This window comes from Pan paniscus, chromosome 19 (assembly GCF_029289425.2).
Source record: "Pan paniscus chromosome 19, NHGRI_mPanPan1-v2.0_pri, whole genome shotgun sequence".
In the NCBI taxonomy this organism is placed as follows: Eukaryota; Metazoa; Chordata; class Mammalia; order Primates; family Hominidae; genus Pan; species Pan paniscus.
In genome coordinates this window covers 14,782,686-14,806,529 of record NC_073268.2, presented here as the reverse complement: position 1 = coordinate 14,806,529, position 23,844 = coordinate 14,782,686, and the positions used below count along the sequence as shown (strand labels likewise).

General features: G+C 54.2%; 1 protein-coding gene across 5 annotated transcripts in view; it reads left to right on the top strand.

The window, feature by feature from the left end:
* The window catches only part of DLG4 (discs large MAGUK scaffold protein 4), a 29,802-nt gene extending 5,958 nt beyond the window's left edge, over positions 1-23,844 (top strand). The window contains exons 4-22 of one of the 5 annotated variants that reach the window (XM_063598928.1): positions 5,624-5,689; positions 9,453-9,506; positions 9,647-9,697; positions 9,889-10,013; positions 10,112-10,281; positions 10,384-10,520; positions 10,666-10,810; positions 16,669-16,964; positions 17,146-17,248; positions 17,387-17,501; positions 19,208-19,384; positions 19,739-19,775; positions 19,868-19,895; positions 20,025-20,072; positions 20,155-20,256; positions 20,621-20,793; positions 21,734-21,843; positions 22,380-22,471; positions 22,923-23,844. In XM_063598928.1, the coding sequence (XP_063454998.1) occupies positions 5,624-5,689; positions 9,453-9,506; positions 9,647-9,697; positions 9,889-10,013; positions 10,112-10,281; positions 10,384-10,520; positions 10,666-10,810; positions 16,669-16,964; positions 17,146-17,248; positions 17,387-17,501; positions 19,208-19,384; positions 19,739-19,775; positions 19,868-19,895; positions 20,025-20,072; positions 20,155-20,256; positions 20,621-20,793; positions 21,734-21,843; positions 22,380-22,471; positions 22,923-23,029 (2,136 nt within the window). In that variant the 3' untranslated portion in view covers positions 23,030-23,844. Of the gene's footprint in view, positions 1-5,623; positions 5,789-8,741; positions 8,760-9,452; positions 9,508-9,638; positions 9,698-9,888; positions 10,014-10,111; positions 10,282-10,383; positions 10,521-10,665; positions 10,811-16,668; positions 16,965-17,145; positions 17,249-17,386; positions 17,502-19,207; positions 19,385-19,738; positions 19,776-19,867; positions 19,896-20,024; positions 20,073-20,154; positions 20,257-20,620; positions 20,794-21,733; positions 21,844-22,379; positions 22,472-22,922 lie in introns of those variants that run through there. The other 4 variants (XM_055102035.2, XM_055102033.2, XM_034941404.3 and 1 more) reach the window with 4 other exon arrangements.

The following is a 23,844-nucleotide window of genomic DNA, read 5'->3' as shown; positions in this document are numbered from 1 at the left end:
AGGACACTGGGGGTCATCTTGGGGGCGCATGTAACAGATGCCGATCAACGGGGTCAATCTCGCTTGGGTGAGATTCTAGGGAAGTCGTCATTTCTACCATGTATGGGCATTTTATAGAAGTCAGCCGATTTGAGGAGACCCCTCACTGGGTTTTAAGAGCTGGAAGGGTGGGCGTTCAATGGGAGAATATTTGGAAGAGAGGCTTTCAGGTTAAGTTGTTTGGGAGAAAATGGAAATCTCTGAAGAGACCTGAAGGAGGCGGTTGGGAGTGTTCTGGACGATTTGTGGGTCATTGCAGATTGCCGGCCGTATCTTTGGTGTGTATTTTTTGAGGCCTGAGTGTGGAGAAGATATATTTGGGAGCAATCTTCCGACAAAGTTGGAATTCAGAATCGTGGAGGGATGTTCTGGGCAGACAGAAAAGGGTGTAATCTATGAACCTCAGGGGTAAAGAAAAGGAGAGGAGGTGCCGGGTGCGGTGGCTCACACCTGTAGTCCCAGCACTTTGGGAGCCCGAGGCGCGCGGATCATGTGAGGTCACGAGTTCGAGACCAGCCTGGCCGACATGGCGATACCCCGTCTCTACTAAAAATACAAAAAAATTAGCCAGGCGTAGTGGCGGGCGCCTGTAATGCCAGATATCCGGGAGGTTGAGGTAGGAGAATCACTCGAACCCAGGAGCCGGATGTTGCAGTAAGCCGAGATCGCGCCATTGCACTCATTGCACTCCAGCGTGAGCGACAGAGCGAGAATCTGTCTCAAAAAAAAAAAAAAAAAAAGAAAGAAAAGAAAAAGGAAAATACTTTTAATTAATTAATTAATTAATTAATTTTTGAGACCGAGTCTCACTCTGTCGCCTAGGCTAGAGTGCAGTGGCACGATCTCGGCTCACTGCAATCTCTGCTGCCCAGATTCAAGCGATCCTCCTGCCTCAGCCTCCCTAGTAGCTAGGATTACAGGCGCCTGCCACCGCGCCCGGCTAATTTTTGTAGTTTTAGTAGAGATGGGGTTTCACCATCTTGGCCAGGCTGGTCTTGAACTCCTGACCTCATGATCCAACCGCCTCGGCCTCCCAAAGTGCTGGGATTACAGATGTGAGCCACCGTGCCAGGCCAAAATTTTTTTTTTTAGAGATGGGATCTCACTATGTTGCCCAAGCTGGTGTTGGGCACCTGGCCTCCAGCGATCTTCCCGTCTAAATTTCTTTTTATTAGAGTTTTGGAAAAAATTGACGAGATTGCTATTTAATTTGGAAGGTCTGCTTTAAAGTAGATTAAATATTTCCTGAAATTGGGTTCTGGTGTGGATTTGGAGACTGGCATATTAGGAAGTCATGAGTATCTTATTAGATTCGGGGGTTTGGACAGGGGATCCCCAACAAATTACAGGACTTGTTATTTGTATGTTTATATTAGAGCAAGAGTAATATTTGCACTAATTGCAACATCCCTGTTAGTGGATTGGGAGATAGATGTGATATAGAAAGGGATGATTTAGCATATATTAATTTGAGGGGCCAACAAGGCTCTGTGGTTCCTTAAACTCTTGAAGAAACATGGGCTGCCTATCAGGTGGGGCTGGACTGCAGGGGAGAACTATGCTGGTTAGAGTAGGAGATGCCTTGGAATCTGAGGAGATGCTATCCACAGCACCAATCTTGCGGGGGTTTGGTGGGAGAGGCAGTGTAGATCCCTTGGGGGTTCTTGTGAGAGAAGTGCTGTTTGTTTCCCTGGACTCTGGGAGGCCAGTAGTGACGAGATGTCCAGTGAGGTTTTGGAATGGTTTGGGGTCTCGCGATGTTGGGGTTGGGGGATTAGATGGGATGGAATAAGGGGTCCCTGAGAACTAGAGAGATAAACTGGTAAATTTAAGTCTGTCTTTAATTGTAGAGGGGTCGGAATAGAAGTATACTGTGGAAAGTGAAGTTCACAGAGAAACAGCGTGAACCAGGGAAGTTGGTGGCTAAGAGGGTCTCCCCTCACCCGTCTCTCCCAACGTGACGCTCTCCCTTACTGCGCAGGCGCCGTTCCCCCCCTCCCTCCGGCCGCAGCCTCCAGTTGCCGCGGCCGCCGCAGCCCCCGCCCCTCTGCCCCTCCCCCTCCCCCAACCCCCGGGACCCTTGATATCCCACCCACCCCCTTCCCTCAGTCCCCCTCCCCTTCTCCATGTCGGCTCGGAACAGATTCGCCTCCATGTGTCTCTGCGTGGTACGTGCCGCGGTATGGGCTCCGGCCCGCTCCCCCTTCCCGGACCCCCGCAAATATCAGGGTGCAAGCTTCAAGCGCTGTCGCTCTTCCTTCTGCTTGGTGCGAGGTCTCTGGGTTGCAACTTCTCGTGGACAGGCGCCGTGGGTCGCCCCTCTTATCATTCACTTTGACTCACACCCCTATGTTTTGGGGGTGCAAGCCTCGGTTCCAGGTCATTCTGTGCAACTGGGGCTCTGGTGAGGAGGGGGCCAAAGGGGAAGGAACAACAGCGACTCCGTCCGTGTCCCCTATTCCCCAGGCCTTTTACTTGTTTTAAGCCCTAATATATTGGGGGTGCAGATATGTCCCAGTAGCATCTGAGTTGTCTGGGTTAGGGCCCTGAGTCCCAGTAGGATAAAGGGTGGTGGGGGGGGGTCCTCCTTTCCCGTCCTGCTTTAGTTGCCCTGTAATCCAAGACTGAGAGGTGCTGATCCCCCACCGCCCCAGCCCCCCAGTCTGCAGTTTCAGAATTACTCACCCCCACCCCCACCCCTCCCGACGTTTCTCCCCGCCCCCCTACATGTACGTCGAAAATTTCCAGAGACTGAACCTAGTCCCTAACCTCTTCCAGCCACATTCTGGAAACCCTGGTACCCATTTCTTGTTCCCCATTTTCTCCATGTTGCCTCCCAATCCTGAGGAGCCTTTTCTTCAGTGCCAGACACCACCCTCCCTCCATGGGGGTGGGGCAGGGAGAGGTATTGGGGGCTCGCTGAGATAAAAGTTTACCTTCATTTCCTCCCTAGAATAAATGATGAAATGGCCCTCCTCATGTTTCCATTTTCTTTGGGTGCACGCTGACATTTCCTCCTCAGATTCAGGAATTTTCTCTCTGAGGTGGAGTGAAGATGGAGGGGCACTGGACTCAAACCCTCCCCCAGACTCCAAAACTTGGAGCTTTGGTCCTAATTTACCTTGCAGGGAATTGGAGGCTTTGTGAAGGAAGAGTGGATAGCGGAGAGCGGCTTCCACCCCTTCCCCCAGGTCTCAATTCTGGGGCTTGCCCCTCAGCTTGTGCACTGCCCAGGTAGAAGACCACCTTCTCAGGATGTGGAATGAACAGTCTCTGTTGGTTCATAGAACTCCTTTATTCAAGACAGCTCAGCCTTGGAGGAGGGCTATTTTGTGTGTTCTCCTATTTTCCTTCTCTACTTTTTGTGCCCATCGGATTGAAATCTGGAGTTCAGGATTCTCTCCAAGTCTGTGGCCCAGAGAATAGACTCAATCTTGCTGAGCCCGTTTTCCTTCTTTAAGACTCTTTAAATGTATCAGGGTGCATCTTGATTCGAGTTGTCTCTGTGTTCTGGGTTTGAGAGTTTTCGTGCTGACAGGACCACTTCCCTTCTCCCATTCTCTTATTGTACCCTTACTCTACAGCCAAAGTTGTGTTATATTCTCAGCCTTGATTCATCATCTTTAACATTTTCAGAATCCTACTCAAGGATTGGCCATTGACCTTGATAAGCTTCCTCCCATTTGATCTCGCAGCTGCTGCCCTCTAAGTATTAGGGCACTCTCAGCCTCTCAGAAACTTTTGGGAGGGAAATTCTGCTCGCTCTCTCTCTTTTTTGTTTTGGAGATGGAGTCTCGCTCTGTCGCCAGGCTAGAGTGCAGTGGCATGATCTCGGCTCACTGCAACCTCCGCTTCCCAGGTTCAAGCAATTCTCCTGCCTCAGCCTCCCATGTAGCTAGGATTACAGCCATGCGCCACCACGCCCAGCTAATTTTTGTATTTTTAGTAGAGATGGGATTTCACCATGTTGGCCAGGCTGGTCTCTGACCTCAGGTGATGTACCCACCTCGGCATTATAGGCATCAGCCACTGCTCCTGGCCTCTCTCTCTTTTTGAGACAGGGTCTTACTCTGTTGCCCAGGCTGGAGTGCGGTGGCGTGATCATGGCTCACTGCAGCCTCCACCTCTTGGGCTCAAGCAATCCTCCCACCTCAGCCTCCTTAGTAGTTGGGACTACAGGCGTGCACCACCATGCCTGGCTAATTTTTGTATTTTTTGTAGACAGGGTTTCACTGTGTTGCCCAGGCTGGTCTCCAACTCCAACTCCTGGGCTCAAGCTGTCTGCCTGCCTCAGCCTCCCAAAGTGCTGGGATTGCCGTGCCTTCTCTTTTTACCCATGTGTACTTGGCGGTGCATTCTGTCTTCTTCAGTTCCTGAGGGAGCCCTGCATATGATACCTTCCCCTTCCTGAACCTGGAGCTTGGAGGGTCAGTCTCTGTGGAGGCCCGTTCCAGAGGAGAGGAGCAGGCGAGGGCAGAGGCGGACATGGAAGGACCCAGGCAGAATCGCTGTCTCCTTCTGCTGTCTCCATCTGCCCTTTTCCTCCTTCTCTGGCCCCCAGTTAATCTCATTTTACTGTTGTCCCTATTAAGCTAGCACAGGAGGCCCTTGGGATGGCAGCTGATTAACTGGGCAGGGAGTCAGGGGTCATGTTGGGCCTTTCACCCCAAAAGAGCAGAGGGAGACCAGAAATTCACTCTGAGGCTCAGCATGCTACCCTCCTCCCCAACCAGGGAGGCTGGCACCCATTCTTGCCCCTGTCCTGAGCCCTGCTGTCTCTGTTCTTCCCCTTCCTCCCCCAGCCCATGCCCTTATAGCATATCCGGATTAGCTGACTGGGCTGTGGGCTGTTGCAGGGGTAGGGCCAGACTCCCGGGGCCCCTCTGTTGACTGCTTGGAAACAAGCAAGGGCAGTGAACTGGACAGGCTTAACCTTGTCCTGTCTCGGGGGCTGATGCCAAGTACCTTCTGGTGGAAGGGGTGACTTCAGTCCTTGCCTAAGGAGTGCAAGGTAAAGGAGAGCCAATCACCTGTGGGGTAGAGGCTGCAATGGGGAGACTGAGGCCATGGAGGTGGGGCGCGGGGAGGATGCCATGCAGAGTAGGAGCAGCCAGAGGGGTAGGGGAGGGGAGGCTAGAACAAGAGTGAGTCTGAGATGGTGAGAGAAGCAAGGAAGTTGGGGACTGGATGCAGAGAATGGAGATGTGAGTGTCGGGGCTAGAACTCTGAGAAGCTGGAGGGACTCGACGATGAAGGTGGCGGGGAAAGGGGTGAAGACACAGATGCCAGAGGGGCTATGCCCACCAGAAGGCCAGTGTCCCAGGATGTGAGGAGTAGGAGTTGGGGGATGGGATTGGGACCTGGGGATTGATGAGAGGTGCTGAGGCCCTGGCGGGAGAGGGGGCTGTTGGGAGAGTGGAGAGAGGGGAGCCAATGGGCTAGAGGAGAGGGAGGGGGAGGAGCTGGTCAGGCCCCAGGGCCTTCCGCACTGCACTGGCTGGGGGAAGAGGCGGCGGCCAGGGCGGCCAGCCTGGAGCCTGAGGCACCGGGCTGGCCCCAGTGACACCTCCGTCCTCATCCCCAGAAATACCGCTACCAAGATGAAGACACGCCCCCTCTGGAGCACAGCCCGGCCCACCTCCCCAACCAGGTAAACGCCCCCGAGCTGGTGCACGTGGCGGAGAGGAACTTGTCCCACCTCGAGGCTGGCCACGGGGTCGTGGGCCACGCCCACCTCTCCCCCTTCAAGGTAGGAGACCCTGGTGGCCCCCTCCCCAGTGCGGCCCTCGGAGCCTCGGAGCTGCAGCAATCCCTAAGGGCCGGTAGGGTGAGAGAGAGCCGTGGGGAGGGGGATGCTGGGACTGGGGGCGGGGGTTTGGGGCTTGGGCTCCTGGGGTCTGGGGGAGGGGGCGTTTGTGGGGCTGGAAACACCTTGGTCCCACAGAGGAGAAACAGGCCAGGCCAATGGGAGTGGATGTAGAGCCTAAAGCAAGAATGTGTGTGTGTGCGCGTGCCTATGCGCGTGTGCTGTGTGTGTGCCTGTGCGTGTGTGCATGCATGCGTGCCTGTGTGTGTGCTGTGTGTGTGTGTGTGCGTGCGCCGTTTGTGTGCCTGTGCTGTATGCGTGTGTGTTGAGGTGTGTGCATCCCCCAGGAGGCCCCCACGCCTGGGACCTCTTCATTCCTTCACACCCCCAACCTCCATTTCCATTTTCTGTGTCCAGAGCTCTGTTCCAAGCGCCTGCTGCCCTCATTTGCTCTTGTCCCTTCCCCGCCTCCTCCCCCTACCTCCGCCTCTGGGCCTGGCTCGCCCTGTCCCCAAGTCTCCAGCTCTTTCCATCTGTCTGGCCTGAGACTTCACATGGTGGGGCCTTGCTGCTTCGTCCCCTGCCCCAGCCTTTGCTCCACTCCTGAGCTCTCTTCCCCCTCTGCAGCCTTTCCTCCCTGCTGGCTGGCTGGCTGGCTGGCTCTTGATGCTGTCTCTCTCTTCCTCCCACGCATTCTCCTCTCCCTCTCCCTGATCCCCAGCCCAGGCCACTGGGGCCTGATCAGTCCTTTCCCTCATCAGTCCTCTCCCTCCATCAGCCAGCTCCCCTTTCCCATGTTCCCTCTTGCCTATTCATCTTCACCTTCCCTCTTTTCCTCCTCCCCTCTCTCATCCTCTTGGGTTCTCACCTCTGCCATATCTTCTTTCTATCCCCCTCTGCCCCCTCCATCATCCCCCACCACCTGTTTCCCTTTCTCCTCTCTGCTCACAGCGTCCTCCTCTCTCCAGTCCTGGGAGGCCTGGTTTCTGGGACCTTCCATTCTCCAGTCCACTTTCCATCTTCCCCTCCCTCCATCTCCTCTTCTGGGGACACAGGATGGGGAGGACTGGAGAGCACCAGGCAAGCTGTGAGATTGAGGGGACACTGTGGGGTCAGGGTGGGGATTCTAGGGTGTTGTGGGATGCTCTGGGAAGGGGGAGGTTGCTGACATTTCACCAAGAAGATGGGGAGGAGGTCTCTGAGCCTAGGGAGCGGGCAAGCAGGTTCTGGAGTGAGAACTGGCAAGAGAGGAGTTGGGGGATGGGAAGGGTAAGAGGTCCTGGGTCAGGGGCCAGATAGGGATAAGACTGTGAGATCAGGGCAGTGAATGAGGCTGACAGAGCAAGGAAAGGAAGGCCCTGGAGACAGGGATGGTACAGAGTGTTTGTGCGAATTCTGTGGATGCTAGGAGTGAGGGAAAGAAGACTAGAGATGCTTTTTGCAAGGCAGGGCCATTAAATCCCTGAGCAGGGGGAAGAGGAGGTAGGGAGCCTGAGGGGTGGTAGTTAGTACAGAGCTGCTGCTGATCAGAGCTCAGGAGCAGAAGAGGGTGGAGGGAGAGAGTGTTGGAGGCCATAAGCATGGGGTGGAGGTCTCAGGACAAGGCCTCACCTGGGGAACAGGAGAAGCCCCAATTTTCAGAAGAGAGGGGAGTTGATTGAGAAGTGTAAGATTGTTACTTGAGAATAATCTTGAGGGTATGAAGGTAGGGTAAGGGAGAATGGTGATAAACTCTCTGGGGAATCAGAAATTGAGATGGAATAGCTGGGTGGGGTGGCATGTGCCTGTAGCTACTCAGGAGGCTGAGGTGGGAGGACTGCTTGAGCCCAGGAGTTCAAGGCCGCAGTGAGCTATGATCACACCACTGCACTCCAGCCTGGGTGACACAGCGAGACCTTGTCTCTGGAAAAAAAGAAAAAAAGAAATTGGGATGGAGGATGAGGCCACATTGGTAAGGGATGGGGCTGGAGGGTGCGATAGGGCCAGGGAAGCGGATGGAGAATGGAGGCTGGGGTTGGAAGATGGATGTTGAAGGGCGAGACAGGGATGGAGATGGAGCATGTGGGATGCGGGCAGAGATAGGGATGGGAAGCAAATGAATGTCGTAGTGGATGAAGGTGGGTGTGCTGGGAAGGAGGTTCCAGGATAGGGATGGGGATGGGGATTGAGGATGGGCTATGGGATGGAGGATGAACACGTGGATGAGATTTTGGCAGTCAGTGGCTGTTGGTTGGACAACAGCATTTGCTGATATGTGAAGGGTTGGAGGGTGGTGTTAATAGATTTATGGGTGTGAAATCTGTGATACAGCTTGAAAATGGTCGGTAGTTTGTAGGCTTGAGAAATAGCAGTAGGAGAGGGGAGGGACCCCTTTGCACGGGGAGAGCGGGAAGGAGACTGGGGAATCCTTGCGCTTGGGCGACTGCAAATACATTTTTCTTTAAGGAGGAAGTAGGTTGGGGACCCCGGAAGGAGGCTCTTGGCGGCCTCCCCCCATTGCCATAGAGACGTGGCTTCGGTTGCCCTGGCAATTGGGGAAGCCCCTAGGACCGGGCTAAAGCTGGCCCCGCCTGGGAGTCTAGAGACCAGGCGATCGACGTCAGGGACCTGGGCACGCCCCACTTTAACCCTTTCCCGAATGAAGTGGGGGGAGGGAGTAGATGAGCGGGATAGGACCCGGATGTCTTTCACCACTCCCCGTTCCTGACGTCCTTTGCACTGCGTAGGGTGAGGGGCGTAGGGGAGCGAGGAAGGCAGGTTATTCAGGATGCGCTGCGCCCACAAACCTCTTCAGCCCGGCCTCCTCTCGGCCTGGCTAACGTGGGGCGGGGCCCAGGGCAGGAGAGGCGGGGCTATGGTCGGCCCCAGGCCACGCCCCACCCCCCTGTTGTCCTGACGACAGGGCCTCCTGGAGGTGGGTCTCCCCGGGTCTTGACTGGTCCTAGATACCGTTGCTAGGCAACACGGTCCTTAGAGGAAGGGGTGGATTGGACGGCTGGTTGGTGAGACCGAGGGAGGGGCCTGCAGCTGGGGAACCCCGGATTCCCGGGGTGCAGGGTTTAGGGCAAATGTCTGTGAAAGTGAGGGGCAAGTCTAGGGGAGGGTTATGAAAATATCTGGGTAGATATGGGGGGTTGGGGGGATGGGGCAGGAAATGGGGACCAGGACCCGGTGGACATGATCCCTGGGGTGTCCGTGTGTAGCACATAAGGCATGTAACACCCTGTGGTGTTACATCCGGTGAGAAGCTCCCTTCCCCCAAGCCTACCCCCCTCTCCCCACTCTTTGCCATCTGCTGCTCCCCTCTCCGTCTGGCTGTCTCCCTTCCCGCTTCTCCTACACCTCCTTCCACATGCAGGGGGCCCCGGGCTGGGCAGAGTTAGATCCTTGTGCGTGTGCATCTGTGCGTGTGTGCGCGCGTGCGCATGTGCACGCGTGTGCGTGTGTGTGATGTGGATTGAGGCTGGGCCCTTGAGCAGCTCTCAGGGTGGCGGAGTGGGCTTGGCTAAGAGGCTGAAGGGGTAGCCACGCTGATGGGACCCTCCGTTATGGGCTCCCTCTCGAGTCAAGGCTCAGGCTGCTTTTTGTCTCTTGTTTCCCCAAACAGGCCAATTCTCCCCCAGTGATTGTCAACACAGATACCCTAGAAGCCCCAGGATATGTGAGTTGTTTAGATTTTGGGGCTGGGGCCATTGCAGAAGGAAGGAGGGAGTAAGGGAGGGCAGCAGATGACGGGCAGGTGGTCAGACAGGAATGTCTGTCTCACTGCTTTTGTGTTTCTGTCCCGTGCTGGAGTTGCAGGTGAACGGGACCGAGGGGGAGATGGAATACGAGGAAATCACATTGGAAAGGGTGAGCAGGCTCCTCCATCAGCAGTCCCCGTGGCCTCCCATCTGTACCTTTCTTTCTGCCATGTGGTCTGGGTGGCTAGCCCCTCACCCTGTGCCTTCCTTCTCTGGCTGCTCCAAGCCATTTCCCACCCCACTTGCCTTGCCAGACTTGGGCAGTGAGGGGAGCTGACCCTCTTCTCCTCCTTCACCCAGGGTAACTCAGGTCTGGGCTTCAGCATCGCAGGTGGCACTGACAACCCACACATCGGTGACGACCCATCCATTTTCATCACCAAGATCATTCCTGGTGGGGCTGCGGCCCAGGATGGCCGCCTCAGGTGGGGAGAGGAGACAGGGGTTAGGTTGCTTGGTCCCTGGAGAGGGAGGGCCAGGGCAGCAGGAAACTCTTGGCTCAGGCCCACCTTGCTGCTCCCAGGGTCAACGACAGCATCCTGTTTGTAAATGAAGTGGACGTGCGCGAGGTGACCCACTCAGCGGCGGTGGAAGCCCTCAAAGAGGCAGGCTCCATCGTTCGCCTCTATGTCATGCGCCGGAAGCCCCCGGCTGAGAAGGTCATGGAGATCAAGCTCATCAAGGGGCCTAAAGGTAGTAACTCATTTTGTTCCCACCCCCATCCCAACTGTCCTGTGCCCCCAAGCCTGCTTCCTGGGCACCTGGGCACCCACCTCTGGCCTCCCCTCCATCCAGGTCTTGGCTTCAGCATCGCAGGGGGCGTAGGGAACCAGCACATCCCAGGAGATAATAGCATCTATGTAACAAAGATCATCGAAGGGGGTGCTGCCCACAAGGATGGGAGGTTGCAGATTGGAGACAAGATCCTGGCGGTGAGGACCCCATCTAGCCCATTTTCTAGCCCAGATCTGGGTCTCACCTACTAGCCCTGGCAGGCCCAAGTTCATCACTTCACCCCAGTGCTTCTGTATTGGGCCATTTGTGGCTTTGTCTGAGCTTTGCTTTCCTTGACTCCAGGTCAACAGTGTGGGGCTAGAGGACGTCATGCATGAAGATGCTGTGGCAGCCCTGAAGAACACGTATGATGTTGTCTACCTAAAGGTGGCCAAGCCCAGCAATGCCTACCTGAGTGACAGCTATGCTCCCCCAGACATCACAACCTGTGAGAGCCCTTCTAACGCCAAAGCTCCCCATGACCCATCCCGTTTAACCCATGACATGCAGTCCCACGACATCCCTGTAGCTGTCCCTCTTCAGATATTCCCTATGAAATAGCCACAACCTCTGATCCTTGCTGTTGTTGGAGAAGAGATGGAAAATCAATTACCATAAAAGAACTAGAAAAGATCGTCAACAATCTCTCTCCTGGAAGGCACAAAGCCTGGTTGGTTTTATGGCTAATTTTGTGAAATTCTCAAGGAATAGATAATTCTTCTGCTCTTCCGAGTACAGGAAAAGATAAAAGATTTCACATTTCATTTTATAAGGCCAGTTCGAATGGTCACAAGGATAGTGTAAAATAAGGAGAGTATAGACCCGTTTTGCTTCTGAATAGAGATACAAGAGTTTACAATAATATAGTAGCAAAGCAAACATGGCAGCATATTAAGGGAATAACATAGGGTTTGTTTCAGAAAACTAAAGATGGCTCAATATTAGGAAATCTCTTAATATGATTCATATATTAAAACGTTACGGGAGGCTAAGTGTGGTGGCTCATGCTTGTAATCCCAGCACTTGGGAGGCCAAAGTGGGAGGATTTGAGACCAGCTAGGGATTTGAGACCAGCCTAGGCAACATAGCGAGATCCTGTCTCTAAAAAAATTTAAAAAATTAGCACGTGCCTATACTCCTTGCTACTTGGGAGGCTGAGGCTGGAGGATCACTTGAGCCGAGGAGTTGGAAGCTGCAGTGAGCCAATGATTGCGCCACTGCCCACCAGACTGGGTGACAGAGCGAGAGGAGAAAACGATGTGATTATCTCAAATAGACGTGAAAAAGGCATTTGGTGAAATTCACCATCTCTTTTGGATGAAAGCTTTTAGTAAACTAGGAACACAGAAATTTTCCTTAAGATGGTGAAGACTAGTTATCAGGAACCAGTAACAAACATTTTATAATGATACAATTTTAGCAGTGTGTCCATTAACTTATTTTTTAATTTAATTTTAATTTTAATTTTTTTCTTGAAATGGAGTTTCGCTCTTGTTGCCCAGGCTGGAGTGCAGTGGTATGATCTCGGCTGACTGCAACCTCTGCCTCCCAGGTTCAAGTGATTCTGCTGCCCCGGCCTCCCGAGTAGCTGGGATTACAGGTGCCCACCATCACGCCTGGCTAATTTTTGTAGTTTTAGTGGAGACAGGGTTTCACCATGTTGGCCAGGCTGGTCTCGAATGCCTGACCTCAGGTGATCTGCCCTCCTCGGCCTCCCAAAGTGCTGAGATTACAGGCGTGAGCCACCGCGCCCGGCCTCCGTTAACTTACGAAGAGGGCAGGGATGCCTCTTCCCACTGCTATTATTCTTCATTGCTTTAGAGCAGAGTTTCTCAATGTTACTCCTGACATTTTTGGACCCAATAACTCTTCATTGTGGGGGGTTGTTCTGTGCCTTGTGGGATATTAAGCAGCATCCCTGGCCTCTGTCTATCAGATGACAATGGTACTCCTCCCCCTCAGTCATAACAATTAAAAAATGTTATGACAGAATTGCCCCGGCGAAATTATGGTGGTTGAGAATCACTGCTTTAGAGATTTCAGACCGTGTAACAAGACAAGAAGAATAGTTACATTTGGAAGGGAAAAACAAAAGTTATCTCTATTTGTAAATTATACTACTGTGCATCTAGATCAAAATCTAAGTGAATTAACTGGAAAAATATGCAAAGTTAAGAATGTGGCTATTTGTTGGCTGGGCGAGGTAGCTCATGCCTGTAATCCCAGCACTTTGGGAGGCCAAGGCGGGCGGATCACCTGAGGTCAGGAGTTTGAGAACAGCCTGGCCAACATGGAGAAACCCTGTCTCTACTAAAAATACAAAAAAAAAATTAGCTGGGTGTGGTGGCGAGCGCCTGTAATACCAGCTAATCCTGAGGCTGAGACAGGAGAATTCCTTGACCCTGGGAGGCGGAGCTTGCAGTGAGCCAAGATCGCACCACTGCACTTCAGCCTGGGCGATAGAGCGAGACTCCATCTCAAAAAAAAAAAACAAAAAACCAAAACAGGCTGGGCGCGGTGGCTCATGCCTGTAATCCCAGCACTTTGGGAGGCCGAGATGGGTGAGTCACCTGAGGTTGGGAGTTCGAGACCAGCCTAACCAACATGGAGAAACCCCGTCTCTACTAAAAATACAAAATTAGCCGGGCATGGTGGTGCATGCCTGCAATCCCAGCTACTCAGGAGGCTGAGGCAGGAGAATTGCTTGAACCTGGGAGGCGGAGGTTGTGGCGAGCTGAGATCGCGCCATTGCACTCCAGCCTGGGCAACAAGAGTGAAACTCTGTCTCAAAAAACGACAAAAAAAAAAAAAAAAGGAATGTGGCTATTTGTAAGATAAATAACAGGAATTAGTAACTTCCCAGCAATAAGAAAATGTAGTGAATAAAAAGCCCCCTTTTGCCATAGAAAAAATTTCTATAAAATTATTAGAAATAGAAACTTGACAAGAAATGTAAGATTTGTATGAAGAAAATGACAAAACTTTACTGAAAGACATAAAACAAGACTGGAAGGGGTGAGGAGTCACACCGTGTCTCTGGATGGAAAAACTTAATATGCTAAAGATCTCAACCGGCTCCAAATTAATCTACATTCCATTCAATCCTAATCAGAATTTTAATGTTGTTTCCCTACTGGGAACTTGGAAGGTTGACACTAAAGTTTGACTGGAAAAATTTGTGTGGAAAAGCTAAGACATTTTGGAAACAAATAATGAGGTGTGGCAGCCCCTACAAAATATGAAATAATACTGTAAAACCATATTAAAATCACGTGGTACTATTCCTAAATACCATAACCTAACAAAAGGAACCTGGGCTCCTTGGAAGAAGGGTCAATTTAAAATCTTTTTTTTTTCTTTTCTTTTTTTTTTTTTTTGAGACGGAGTCTCGCTCTGTCGCCCAGGCTGGAGTGCAGTGGCATGATCTTGGCTCACTGCAAGCTCCGCCTCCCGGGTTCATGCCATTCTCCTGCCTCAGCCTCCCGAGTAGCTGGGACTACAGGTGCCCACCACCACGCCTGGCTAATTTTTTTGTATATTTTAGTAGAGATGGGGTTTCACCGTGATAGCCAGGATGGTCTCGATCTCCTGACCTCATGATCCCCCCACCTCGGCCTCCCAAAGTGCTGGGATTACAGGCCTGAGCCACCGTGCCCAGCCAATTTAAAATCTTTGGCAATAAATCTATAAGATGAGCTTCTAACTTCTTTCATACTAGAGAGCAAGGAAGGTATCCAGGACTAATAGGGTCTCAGCAAAGACACAGGATCCAAACTGAAGGTGCTTCTACTGGCCAGTGAAAACTCGTTAAATATATTAAAATCTTTAAGATCATAATAATACTTAAAAATATTTTGGCTGGGCACGGTGGCTCATGCCTGTAATCTCAGCACTTTGGGAGGTTGAGGCAGGCGGATCACCTGAGGTCAGGAGTTCGAGACCAGCCTGCCAAACATGGCGAAACCCCGTCTCTACTAAAAATACAAAAAATTAGCCGGGCGTGGTGGTGGGTGCCTGTAATCCCAGCTGCTGGGGAGGTTGAGGTGGGAGAATCCCTTGAACCTGGGAGGCAGAGGTTGCAGTGAGCCAAGAGCACCACTGCACACCAGCCTGGGTGACAAGAGTGAAACTCCATCCCAAAAAAATAAATAAATAAAAAAAAATTGGAGGATGCTAGGCAATCTCATTCATTCTGAAATTGGTGAATAAAGGGAAAGAGGCATGCAGAGAGAGGCATGCATTTATCCTCCCTTTCATGTACCAGCCACCTCAGAGAGTAACCAACAGGTTGACATAGGGCTGTTTTTTGTTTTTGTTTTTGCTTTTTTTTTGTTGGAGGCAGGTCTTGCTTTGTCACCCAGCAGGCTGGAGTGCAGTGGTGTGATCTTGGCTCACTGCAACTTCCGCCTCCTGGGCTCAAGCGATCCTCCCACCTCAGCCTCCCGAGTAGCTGGGATTACAGGCGAGTGCCATCATGCTCAGCTAACTTTTTTTTTTTTTTTAGATGGAGTCTCACTCTGTCACCCAGGCTGGAGTGCAGTGGCACGATCTTGGCTCACTGCAACCTCTGCCGCCCGGGTTCCAGCAATTCTCCTGCCTCAGCCTCCTGAGTAGCTGGGATTACAGGCCCCTGCCACTGCGCCCAGCTAATTTTTGTACTTTTAGTACAGATGGGGTTTCACCATCTTGGCCAGGCTGGTTTTGAACTCCTGACCTTGTGATCCACCTGCCTCGGCCTCCCAAAGTGCTGGGATTACAGGCGTGAGCCACTGCGCCCAGCCTCAGCTAACTTTCAACTTATGTCGTTTGTAGAGATAGGGTTTCACCATGTTACCCAAGCTGGAGGAATTTTTTTTTTTTTTTTTTTTTTTGAGAGGGAGTCTCGCCCTGTCACCCAGGCTGGAGTGCAGTGGCAAATCTTGGCTCCTTGCAACCTCCGCCTCCTGGGTTCAAGCAATTCTCCTGCCTCAGCCTTCCGAGTACCTGAGATTATAGACATAAGCCAGCACGCCCAGCCTATTTTTGTATTTTTAGTAGAGACGGGATTTCACCATGTTAGCCAGGCTGGTCTCAAAGTCTTAACCTCAAGTGATCTGCCTGCCTTGGCCTCCACAGTGCTGGGATTACAGGCATGAGCCATCGTGCCTGGCCGAGATTTTTCTTTTTTACAGAAGAATTCCCACTAGTAAATGACAATCACCACCATTTTGCAGTCCTTGATACGTATCAGAACCAGGCGGTGATTGTCAATGTGGCTAAAACTTACCTGAAAGGCTGATGGGGCGCTAGATAATGGATGGACTGGGCTGATGACCCTGAACCTACCATTAATCTTACCTGACAGAAAGACAACCAGGCATTATTGCATCCTGTGGTGATGCTGTAGGAAGAACGTAGCGCTACCTATGAAGTATACAGGAGTTACTAAAAAAAACTCTGAATTGAACTTGAAACTGATCAAGCCTCCAGAATGAACTGCCAGTTTACAGGAGATACAGGGGCAGAGGCATAGGCTAAACAAACCACAGGAGGGTAAGCAGTAATTTCCCTGTTAGAATTTCCCTCATAGGCTGGTCAAGGTGGCTCATGCCTGTAATCCCAGCACTTTGGGAGGCATAAGCGGGTGGATCATTTGAGTTCAGAAGTTCCAGACCAGCCTGGACAACATGGTGAAACACTGTCTCTACTAAAAATACAAAAATTAGCTGGGCATGGTGGCGCGTGCCTGTAATCCCAGCTACTTGGGAGGCTGAGGCATGAGAATCACTTGAACCTGGGAGGCAGAGGCTGCAGTGAGCCGAGATCACGGCACTGCACTCCAGCCTGAGACTCCTTCTCAAAAAAAAAAACCAAAAAAACAAAAAAAAGAATTTCCCTCATAGAATGTGGGAAATTCTTTTAGACAAATGACCTAGTTTTTTCAACGAATGGATGGCAAAGAGGTGGGGGGAAAAAAGAGGGAGAAGAATTTTATGGATTAAGAGATTCGAGTGACACAGGAACCCAGAGAAAACCCCCAAAGCGTAATATTAATGTTCCCTTTGACTTCCCCATCCCTGGCATACTGAGGACATATAACGTTCAAATCCTTTATCCCCTAGGACAACCAGCCTCTGATGTCACCTATAAATTCCTGACCCCTGATGTCACTGTGATCTGATATCCCCTTACCACCCCACCCTGGCATCTCTGGCAGAATATCTTCCCTTCCACCTAACTTTGGCTCTTCTGGCACCCTGGGGAGAAGGTTGGGTGGCGGGTTCTGTTTCCCTCCAGGCACTTTCATCTCTGCCCTGTCTTCCTCAGCTTATTCCCAGCACCTGGACAATGAGATCAGTCACAGCAGCTACCTGGGCACCGACTACCCCACAGCCATGACCCCCACTTCCCCTCGGCGCTACTCTCCAGTGGCCAAGGACCTGCTCGGGGAGGAAGACATTCCCCGAGAACCGAGGCGAATTGTGATCCACCGGGGCTCCACGGGCCTGGGCTTCAACATCGTGGGTGGCGAGGACGGTGAAGGCATCTTCATCTCCTTTATCCTGGCCGGGGGCCCTGCAGACCTCAGTGGGGAGCTGCGGAAGGGGGACCAGATCCTGTCGGTGAGGGAAGGCCTGCCCCTACCTGCACCACCCCCTCCCCACAGGGCAGAGCGCAGAGCTCTTGGGGAGGGGCCTGGGTGGGCTGCAGCCGAGTCCTCTTGCGGGACCACTCCCTGTTCCACCTGGACCCAGAAGCGCTGCCTCCTGTCTCTGGTGACACAGCCTGTCGTCCTCTCTCTAGGTCAACGGTGTGGACCTCCGAAATGCCAGCCATGAGCAGGCTGCCATTGCCCTGAAGAATGCGGGTCAGACGGTCACGATCATCGCTCAGTATAAACCAGAAGGTACCAGGCCAGAAGTTCCTTGTCTTGTGAGCTGAAATGACCCTTAGAACTCTTCCTCAGCTGATGGCTTCAGTAGGGGAGGACAGGGGTGACAGTAGGATGGGGACAGAGCTCAGAAACCTCCCTGTCCTTCCTCAGAGTACAGCCGATTCGAGGCCAAGATCCACGACCTTCGGGAACAGCTCATGAACAGCAGCCTGGGCTCAGGGACTGCGTCCCTGCGGAGCAACCCCAAAAGGGGTTTCTACATCAGGTCAGAGGCTTCCCGGGCCGGACTCCTCAGCCCCTCTGCGTTCCTGGGCACTCTGTGCCTGGCCCGGGCCTCAGCCGCTCCTCTTCTCCACCCTGCCTGCTCTAGCTCCCCCCACAGGCCTGAGGCGCAGCCGGGGTTCATGGGCTTGGCTGCACAGGTTAACATTTGAAATACTCCCTGTTGATGGGAAAATAGCCTCTGCCCCAAGTATCCCAATTGCCTTCTAGCCCCTGGTCATCCCAGCACTTCCCCGGGACTCCCAGGCCACCCCACAATTTGGCGTCTCGAAGGTTAATGCTTGGTGAAGCAGGGTCCTCTAGGGTATTGGAGTGTTGCCCCAGCCTTCACGTCCCTGTGGGCAGTCCCGGAGACGTGGGCCGCAGCTCTGTGGTGCCTGCCCCCGTCTCTCCAGCGGCATTTTGCTCCCCTCTTAGGGCTCGTCTCCACTGACTCTTTTTGTGGCTTAGGTTTCTGCCAAAACACACCTCTCTCCCGCCCCCGGGGGTCACCCCTCCACTTCTGTCCCTGTCTGGCCCTGTGGCTTGCATGGCCTCGTCTGCCGCTGCGCTCTGCAGATGTCTCTCGGAGGTGCTGGCCCTGGCTGACCTATTTCCAGAGGTCAAGACCTGCACTTCTGGCCATTGGCTTTCTGGCCATCTCCACTGGGATGTCCCACAGGCGTCCCACACTCAACATGTCCCATGCTGAGCTCATCATCCTGCTGTGGGCCTGGGTTCCATCTTGCTGTGCCAGCAGTTTCCCTCTTGTTGGATGGCATCACCAGCCACCCAGACACTGGCTCCCACCTGAGCCCTTGCTCTGCCCTTCCTCCCTGCTTGGGTCCGGTTGGTCCCCAAGGTTGTTCTGACTCCCAGTGACCACAGAGGTTGTATAGTGGCTCCCAGGGGGAATGTCATCTGGTTGTCACACTTCCAGGGGGCCCGGGGTCTCCTCCCTCCTCTCCAGGCCCATTGCTTTCTTCTGTGTCTTCATTCCTTCCCTGGTTCTGACCCCAGGGGTTGTGACTTACTGATAGAAATTTGATACTGGTAAGGGTAACCATTATTTGGAAACACGGGACATTTTCTTTTTCTTATGAATTTGGGCAGATTCAGGGTTACCCCTGTGACTTTATGATGTGCCTGTGTACTGCACACTGCTTTCTGTTTTTTTTTTTTTTTTTGAGACGGTGTCTCGCTCCGTTGCCCAGGCTGGAGTGCAGTGGCGTGATCTCCGCTCACTGCAAGCTCCGCCTCTTGGGTTCATGCCATTTTCCTGCCTCAGCCTCCCGAGAAGCTGGGACTACAGGCACCCGCCACCGTGCCCGGCTAATATTTTGTATTTTTAGTAGAGACGGGGTTTCACTATGGTCTCAATCTCCCGACCTTGTGATCCGCCTGCCTTGGCCTCCCAAAGTCAGCTGGGATTCCAGGTGTGAGCCACCGTGCCTGGCCCAAACTGCTTTCTTGAGAGGGTCAAGTTCAAGCCCTCCCTCTGGAAACTGTGCTCAGTGTGGACTGAGTGATGGCTAATAGTTGTTATGAGTTATAGTCAGCGTTTGGTCCCCACACAGTTTTGGGTTCCTCGGCATCCATAGCTCCCACGGGAGTGCCATCTGCAGACCTCTGGGCCGGGTCTCAGGGTGACTGGGGCATCCTTCCTGGAGTCCTCAGCTGGGCTCTGACCGATAGCCACTTGCCCTCCAGGGCCCTGTTTGATTACGACAAGACCAAGGACTGCGGCTTCCTGAGCCAGGCCCTGAGCTTCCGCTTTGGGGACGTGCTGCATGTCATCGATGCTAGTGATGAGGAGTGGTGGCAGGCACGGCGGGTCCACTCTGACAGTGAGACCGACGACATTGGGTTCATCCCCAGCAAACGGCGGTGAGGCTCCTGGGCTCTGTAGCCTTCCTGCCACAGGCACTGAAGTTCCCAAGGTCCCCCGGGGTGGGCAGCCAACAGGGGATGGGTTTGCCCTCTGAACTCCTAGGGGTTTGTCTGTTGGGCCCTCCTGGGGTCCGTGGCTCCCATGAGCCTTTGGGAAGGACAACTCCTTATTGAGGAGCACAGCGTCCAGGGCTGCAGGAGAAGGGGTGTCAGCTGGCCCGGAGCATGGAGAAGGGGTGTCAGCTGGCCCAGAGTATGGAGAAGGGGTTGTCAGCTGGCTCAGAGCATGGGGGTGGCAGGGTTCCTCACTGGGCATTCCCCTACCCGCGTATCCCTCCATGTATCCCACAGGGTTGAGCGACGAGAGTGGTCAAGGTTAAAGGCCAAGGTAGGTGGAGGAGGGTGTGAGCCTGGGTGGAAGTGTGAGGGCTCATGGAGCTAAGCTCATAACTAACCCCGTGGCCTGCTTTTTCTTCTTAGGACTGGGGCTCCAGCTCTGGATCGCAGGGTAGGTAGGGTTAGTTCGGGAAGATGTGGGTGAGAGGAGCACTGAGTTGCTTTTGATATCCTCAAGGGGGAGACAGGGCTCCAGGTCCCCTGTTTCAGAGCCCCTTGCAGATGCCCCACCTCCCACCAGGTCGAGAAGACTCGGTTCTGAGCTACGAGACAGTGACGCAGATGGAAGGTGAGCCCTGGCCCCTGCCTTGGCCCCAGCACTTGCTGCTCCCCCAGCCCTGCGCTCGGCCTAAGCCAGGCTCTCTCTGCAGTGCACTATGCTCGCCCCATCATCATCCTTGGGCCCACCAAGGACCGCGCCAACGATGATCTTCTCTCCGAGTTCCCCGACAAGTTTGGATCCTGTGTTCCCCGTGAGTGCTGGGGCCTTGGATGGAGGAGAAGGTGGAAGTGGGGGTGGGGCAGGGGAGGCCCATCCCTGGGGCCATAGGCAGAGCCTCCTGGGGGATCAGTGTGTAGGGAGATACAGGGTTTCTCCGAGAAGGGGTGCTTCTCAGCCACCCTCTCATTCCATAGTACCCATGCCCAGGCCAGAGACTTGGAGGCCCTGGAGGGTGCTAGGGGAAGCGGTTCTGGCCCTCTGCAGTCTTGGTCTCCCTGGCAGCTCCCTTTCACCAAGGACCAGCTGGGCACTATGGGGATTTGATTGAAGTAGGCAGGATTTAAGCTAGAGGGATGGTGGTTAGATCTTTGGGGGGTGGGGTGACTTCCTGGCAGATACGACACGGCCCAAGCGGGAGTATGAGATAGATGGCCGGGATTACCACTTTGTGTCGTCCCGGGAGAAAATGGAGAAGGACATTCAGGCGCACAAGTTCATTGAGGCCGGCCAGTACAACAGCCACCTCTATGGGACCAGCGTCCAGTCCGTGCGAGAGGTGGCAGAGCAGGTAGGACCTGGCGGGCACCCGGTCCTCTTCCTTCTCCCCTCTCCCCACCCCACTGCCTCCCTCCAGCTCTCTCTAACTCTCTCTCTCTCTGTCTCTTTCCCTGCTGGGTCTCGACTCCGCTCCTCCACCTCCTTCTGCTCTTGGGCAACTCTGTCTGACTGCCTGCTCTCTGCCCCTGCTCTCTCTCCCGCCTCCCTCGCTTCCTGACCCCAAATTCCCCACCACCATCTGGCCTCTTTCTCTCCCCACTCCCTTCTCCTTGCCCCATTTCTCCTCTCTTCCCATGGCCTTGTCTTTGGTGGCTTGGCCTTCCCCACTGGGTCCCTCCCTTTTTCCTGACTCCCCGCTGGCCCTCTCCCCTGCCTCACCCTTTTCTGGGGCCCGGCTCCCCTCTCCCACTCCTCTGCTAACTCCTTTCCTTTCCCCACTGCTCCTCACCCTGCCCTCCCTCCCTCCCTCCACGGTTCCTTTCTCCATCTGCCTCACTCCCTCCCATCTGTCTCCTTGTTCCTTCCATCTGTCTGTCCTCTGTCCGTCCTCCCCTCCCTCCTCCCTCTATCCTACTTCCTTTCTCCTTTTTCTTGGCTTTCCTTCCCGCCTGTGTCACCTCTGCCTTGCACACCCCGCCCCACTCGCTGCTGCCCCGGCTCTGCCACCATCTCTTGGGTCCCTGCCTGCCTGGTGCTCCTCCCTTCCTCCATTCTGTCCTGTCCCTGCCCTCTCCCGTGCTCCATCTTCCCTTTCCTTTCTCTCTGTCTTTTACTCTGTCCATACCCACTTCCTGCCCGACTCTCTGCCCCCGTGTTTCTTGACATCCATGTCACTCCCCTTCGGCCACCTTCCCATTCCCCACCTCTCCCCGTCCGTGTCCCTCCGGCACTGCTCTCTGTCCTTTCTCGCCACCCGCTGGCCCCCCTCCGCCCACCCTGCCTGCCCCCAGGGGAAGCACTGCATCCTCGATGTCTCGGCCAATGCCGTGCGGCGGCTGCAGGCGGCCCACCTGCACCCCATCGCCATCTTCATCCGCCCCCGCTCCCTGGAGAATGTGCTGTGAGTATGGTCCTGGGGGCCTCCCCTCTGCTCCCCCAACACCTGTGGCCCTGGGCCTCACAAGGCGTCTGCGTTCAACTCTCCCTTCAGAACCCTGGACAGCGGTTTCAGCAGCCCCTGAGGGGGATCCCTGGAACCCAGAGGATGTCGGGGAATCGGGTCTTTCCCCTCCTCTCCTGCCTTGGCTAGACAGGACTACATTTCCCAGCAGCCCCTGGGGCATACCCGCTGGGGCGAGTCAGGGCCTCTAGGGCTGTTGGGAATTGGAGTCCGAATCCCATCTCTGGGGCTGAAGGCTGGAAGGATGAAGCTCCGTAGATGTCCCTGGAGTAGCCACACCTGGCTGGGGCGGTTGCGGGTGGCGGGGGGGTGGGGGGTGGTTCTCCTCTGTGGCCCCAGAGGATATTGGGAATTGTATTTTTTTTTTTTTGCTATGTGCTCCAAATAGAAGAATACTTAACATTCCTGGATAGAGGAGATAAAAGGCAGGGTCAGGTGGGTCCAGTCTCAGGCCTGCTCTCCCTCCCTCTTCACAGAGAGATTAACAAGCGGATCACAGAGGAGCAAGCCCGCAAAGCCTTCGACAGAGCCACCAAGCTGGAGCAGGAGTTCACAGAGTGCTTCTCAGGTGAGGCCACAGCAAGGCTGTTGCCAGCATGTAGGGTGCCCTTGCTCGGATTAGAAAGAGCTCCCCCGCCACCCCCAGTGGATGGCTTAGAAAGAGGTGCCCCTGTGGGCGCGGCATGGTGGCTCACGCCTGTAATCCCAGCACTGGTGGGCACCTGTAATCCCAGCTACTCGGTAGGCCGAGGCAGGAGAATCGCTTGAACCTGGGAGGCAGAGGTTGCAGTGAGCCGAGATCGCACCACTGCACTCCAGCCTGGCGCTAAGAGCAAAACTCAATCTCAAAAAAAAAAAAAAAAAAAAAAAGAGGTGCCCCTGTGGGCGGGTGCAGCCCCAGGACTTATGGCTTGGAGAGTTGGAAAGAGGTGCCCCTTCCTCTGGGCTGGTGCAACCCCCTTGGCCAGGTGTCCTCTGGCCCTTCCTTGGCCTCACTCCCTGCTCCACCCCACTCCCAGCCATCGTGGAGGGTGACAGCTTTGAGGAGATCTACCACAAGGTGAAGCGTGTCATCGAGGACCTCTCAGGCCCCTACATCTGGGTTCCAGCCCGAGAGAGACTCTGATTCCTGCCCTGGCTTGGCCTGGACTCGCCCTGCCTCCATCACCTGGGCCCTTGGTCTGGACTGAATTGCCCAAGCCCTTGGCTCCCCCCGGCCTCCCTCCCACCCCTTCTTATTTATTTCCTTTCTAACTGGATCCAGCCTATTGGAGGGGGGACACTCCTCTGCATGTATCCCCGCACCCCAGAACTGGGCTCCTGAACGCCAGGAACCTGGGGTCTGGGGGGGAGCTGGGCTCCTTGTTCCGAGCCCTTGCTCCTTAGGATCCCCGCCCCCACCTGCCCCCAATGCACACACAGACCCACCGGGGGCCACCTGCCCTCCCCCATCCTCTCCCACACACATTCCAGAAGTCAGGGCCCCCTCGAGGAGCACCCGCTGCAGGGATGCAGGGCCACAGGCCTCCGCTCTCTCCTAAGGCAGGGCCTGGGGTCACCCCTGCCCTCATCGTAATTCCCCATGTCCCTTGATTTCTCATTTATTTTTTCCACTTTTTTTCTTCTCAAAGGTGGTTTTTTGGGGGGAGAAGCAGGGGACTCCGCAGCGGGCCCCTGCCTTCCACACGCCCCCACCTTTTTTCTTTGCCGGTTTGCATGAGTGGAAGGTCTAAATGTGGCTTTTTTTTTTTTTCCTGGGAATTTTTTTGGGGAAAAGGGAGGGATGGGTCTAGGGAGTGGGAAATGCGGGAGGGAGGGTGGGGGGCAGGGGTCGGGGGTCGGGTGTCCGGGAGCCAGGGAAGACTGGAAATGCTGCCGCCTTCTGCAATTTATTTATTTTTTTCTTTTGAGAGAGTGAAAGGAAGAGACAGATACTTGAAA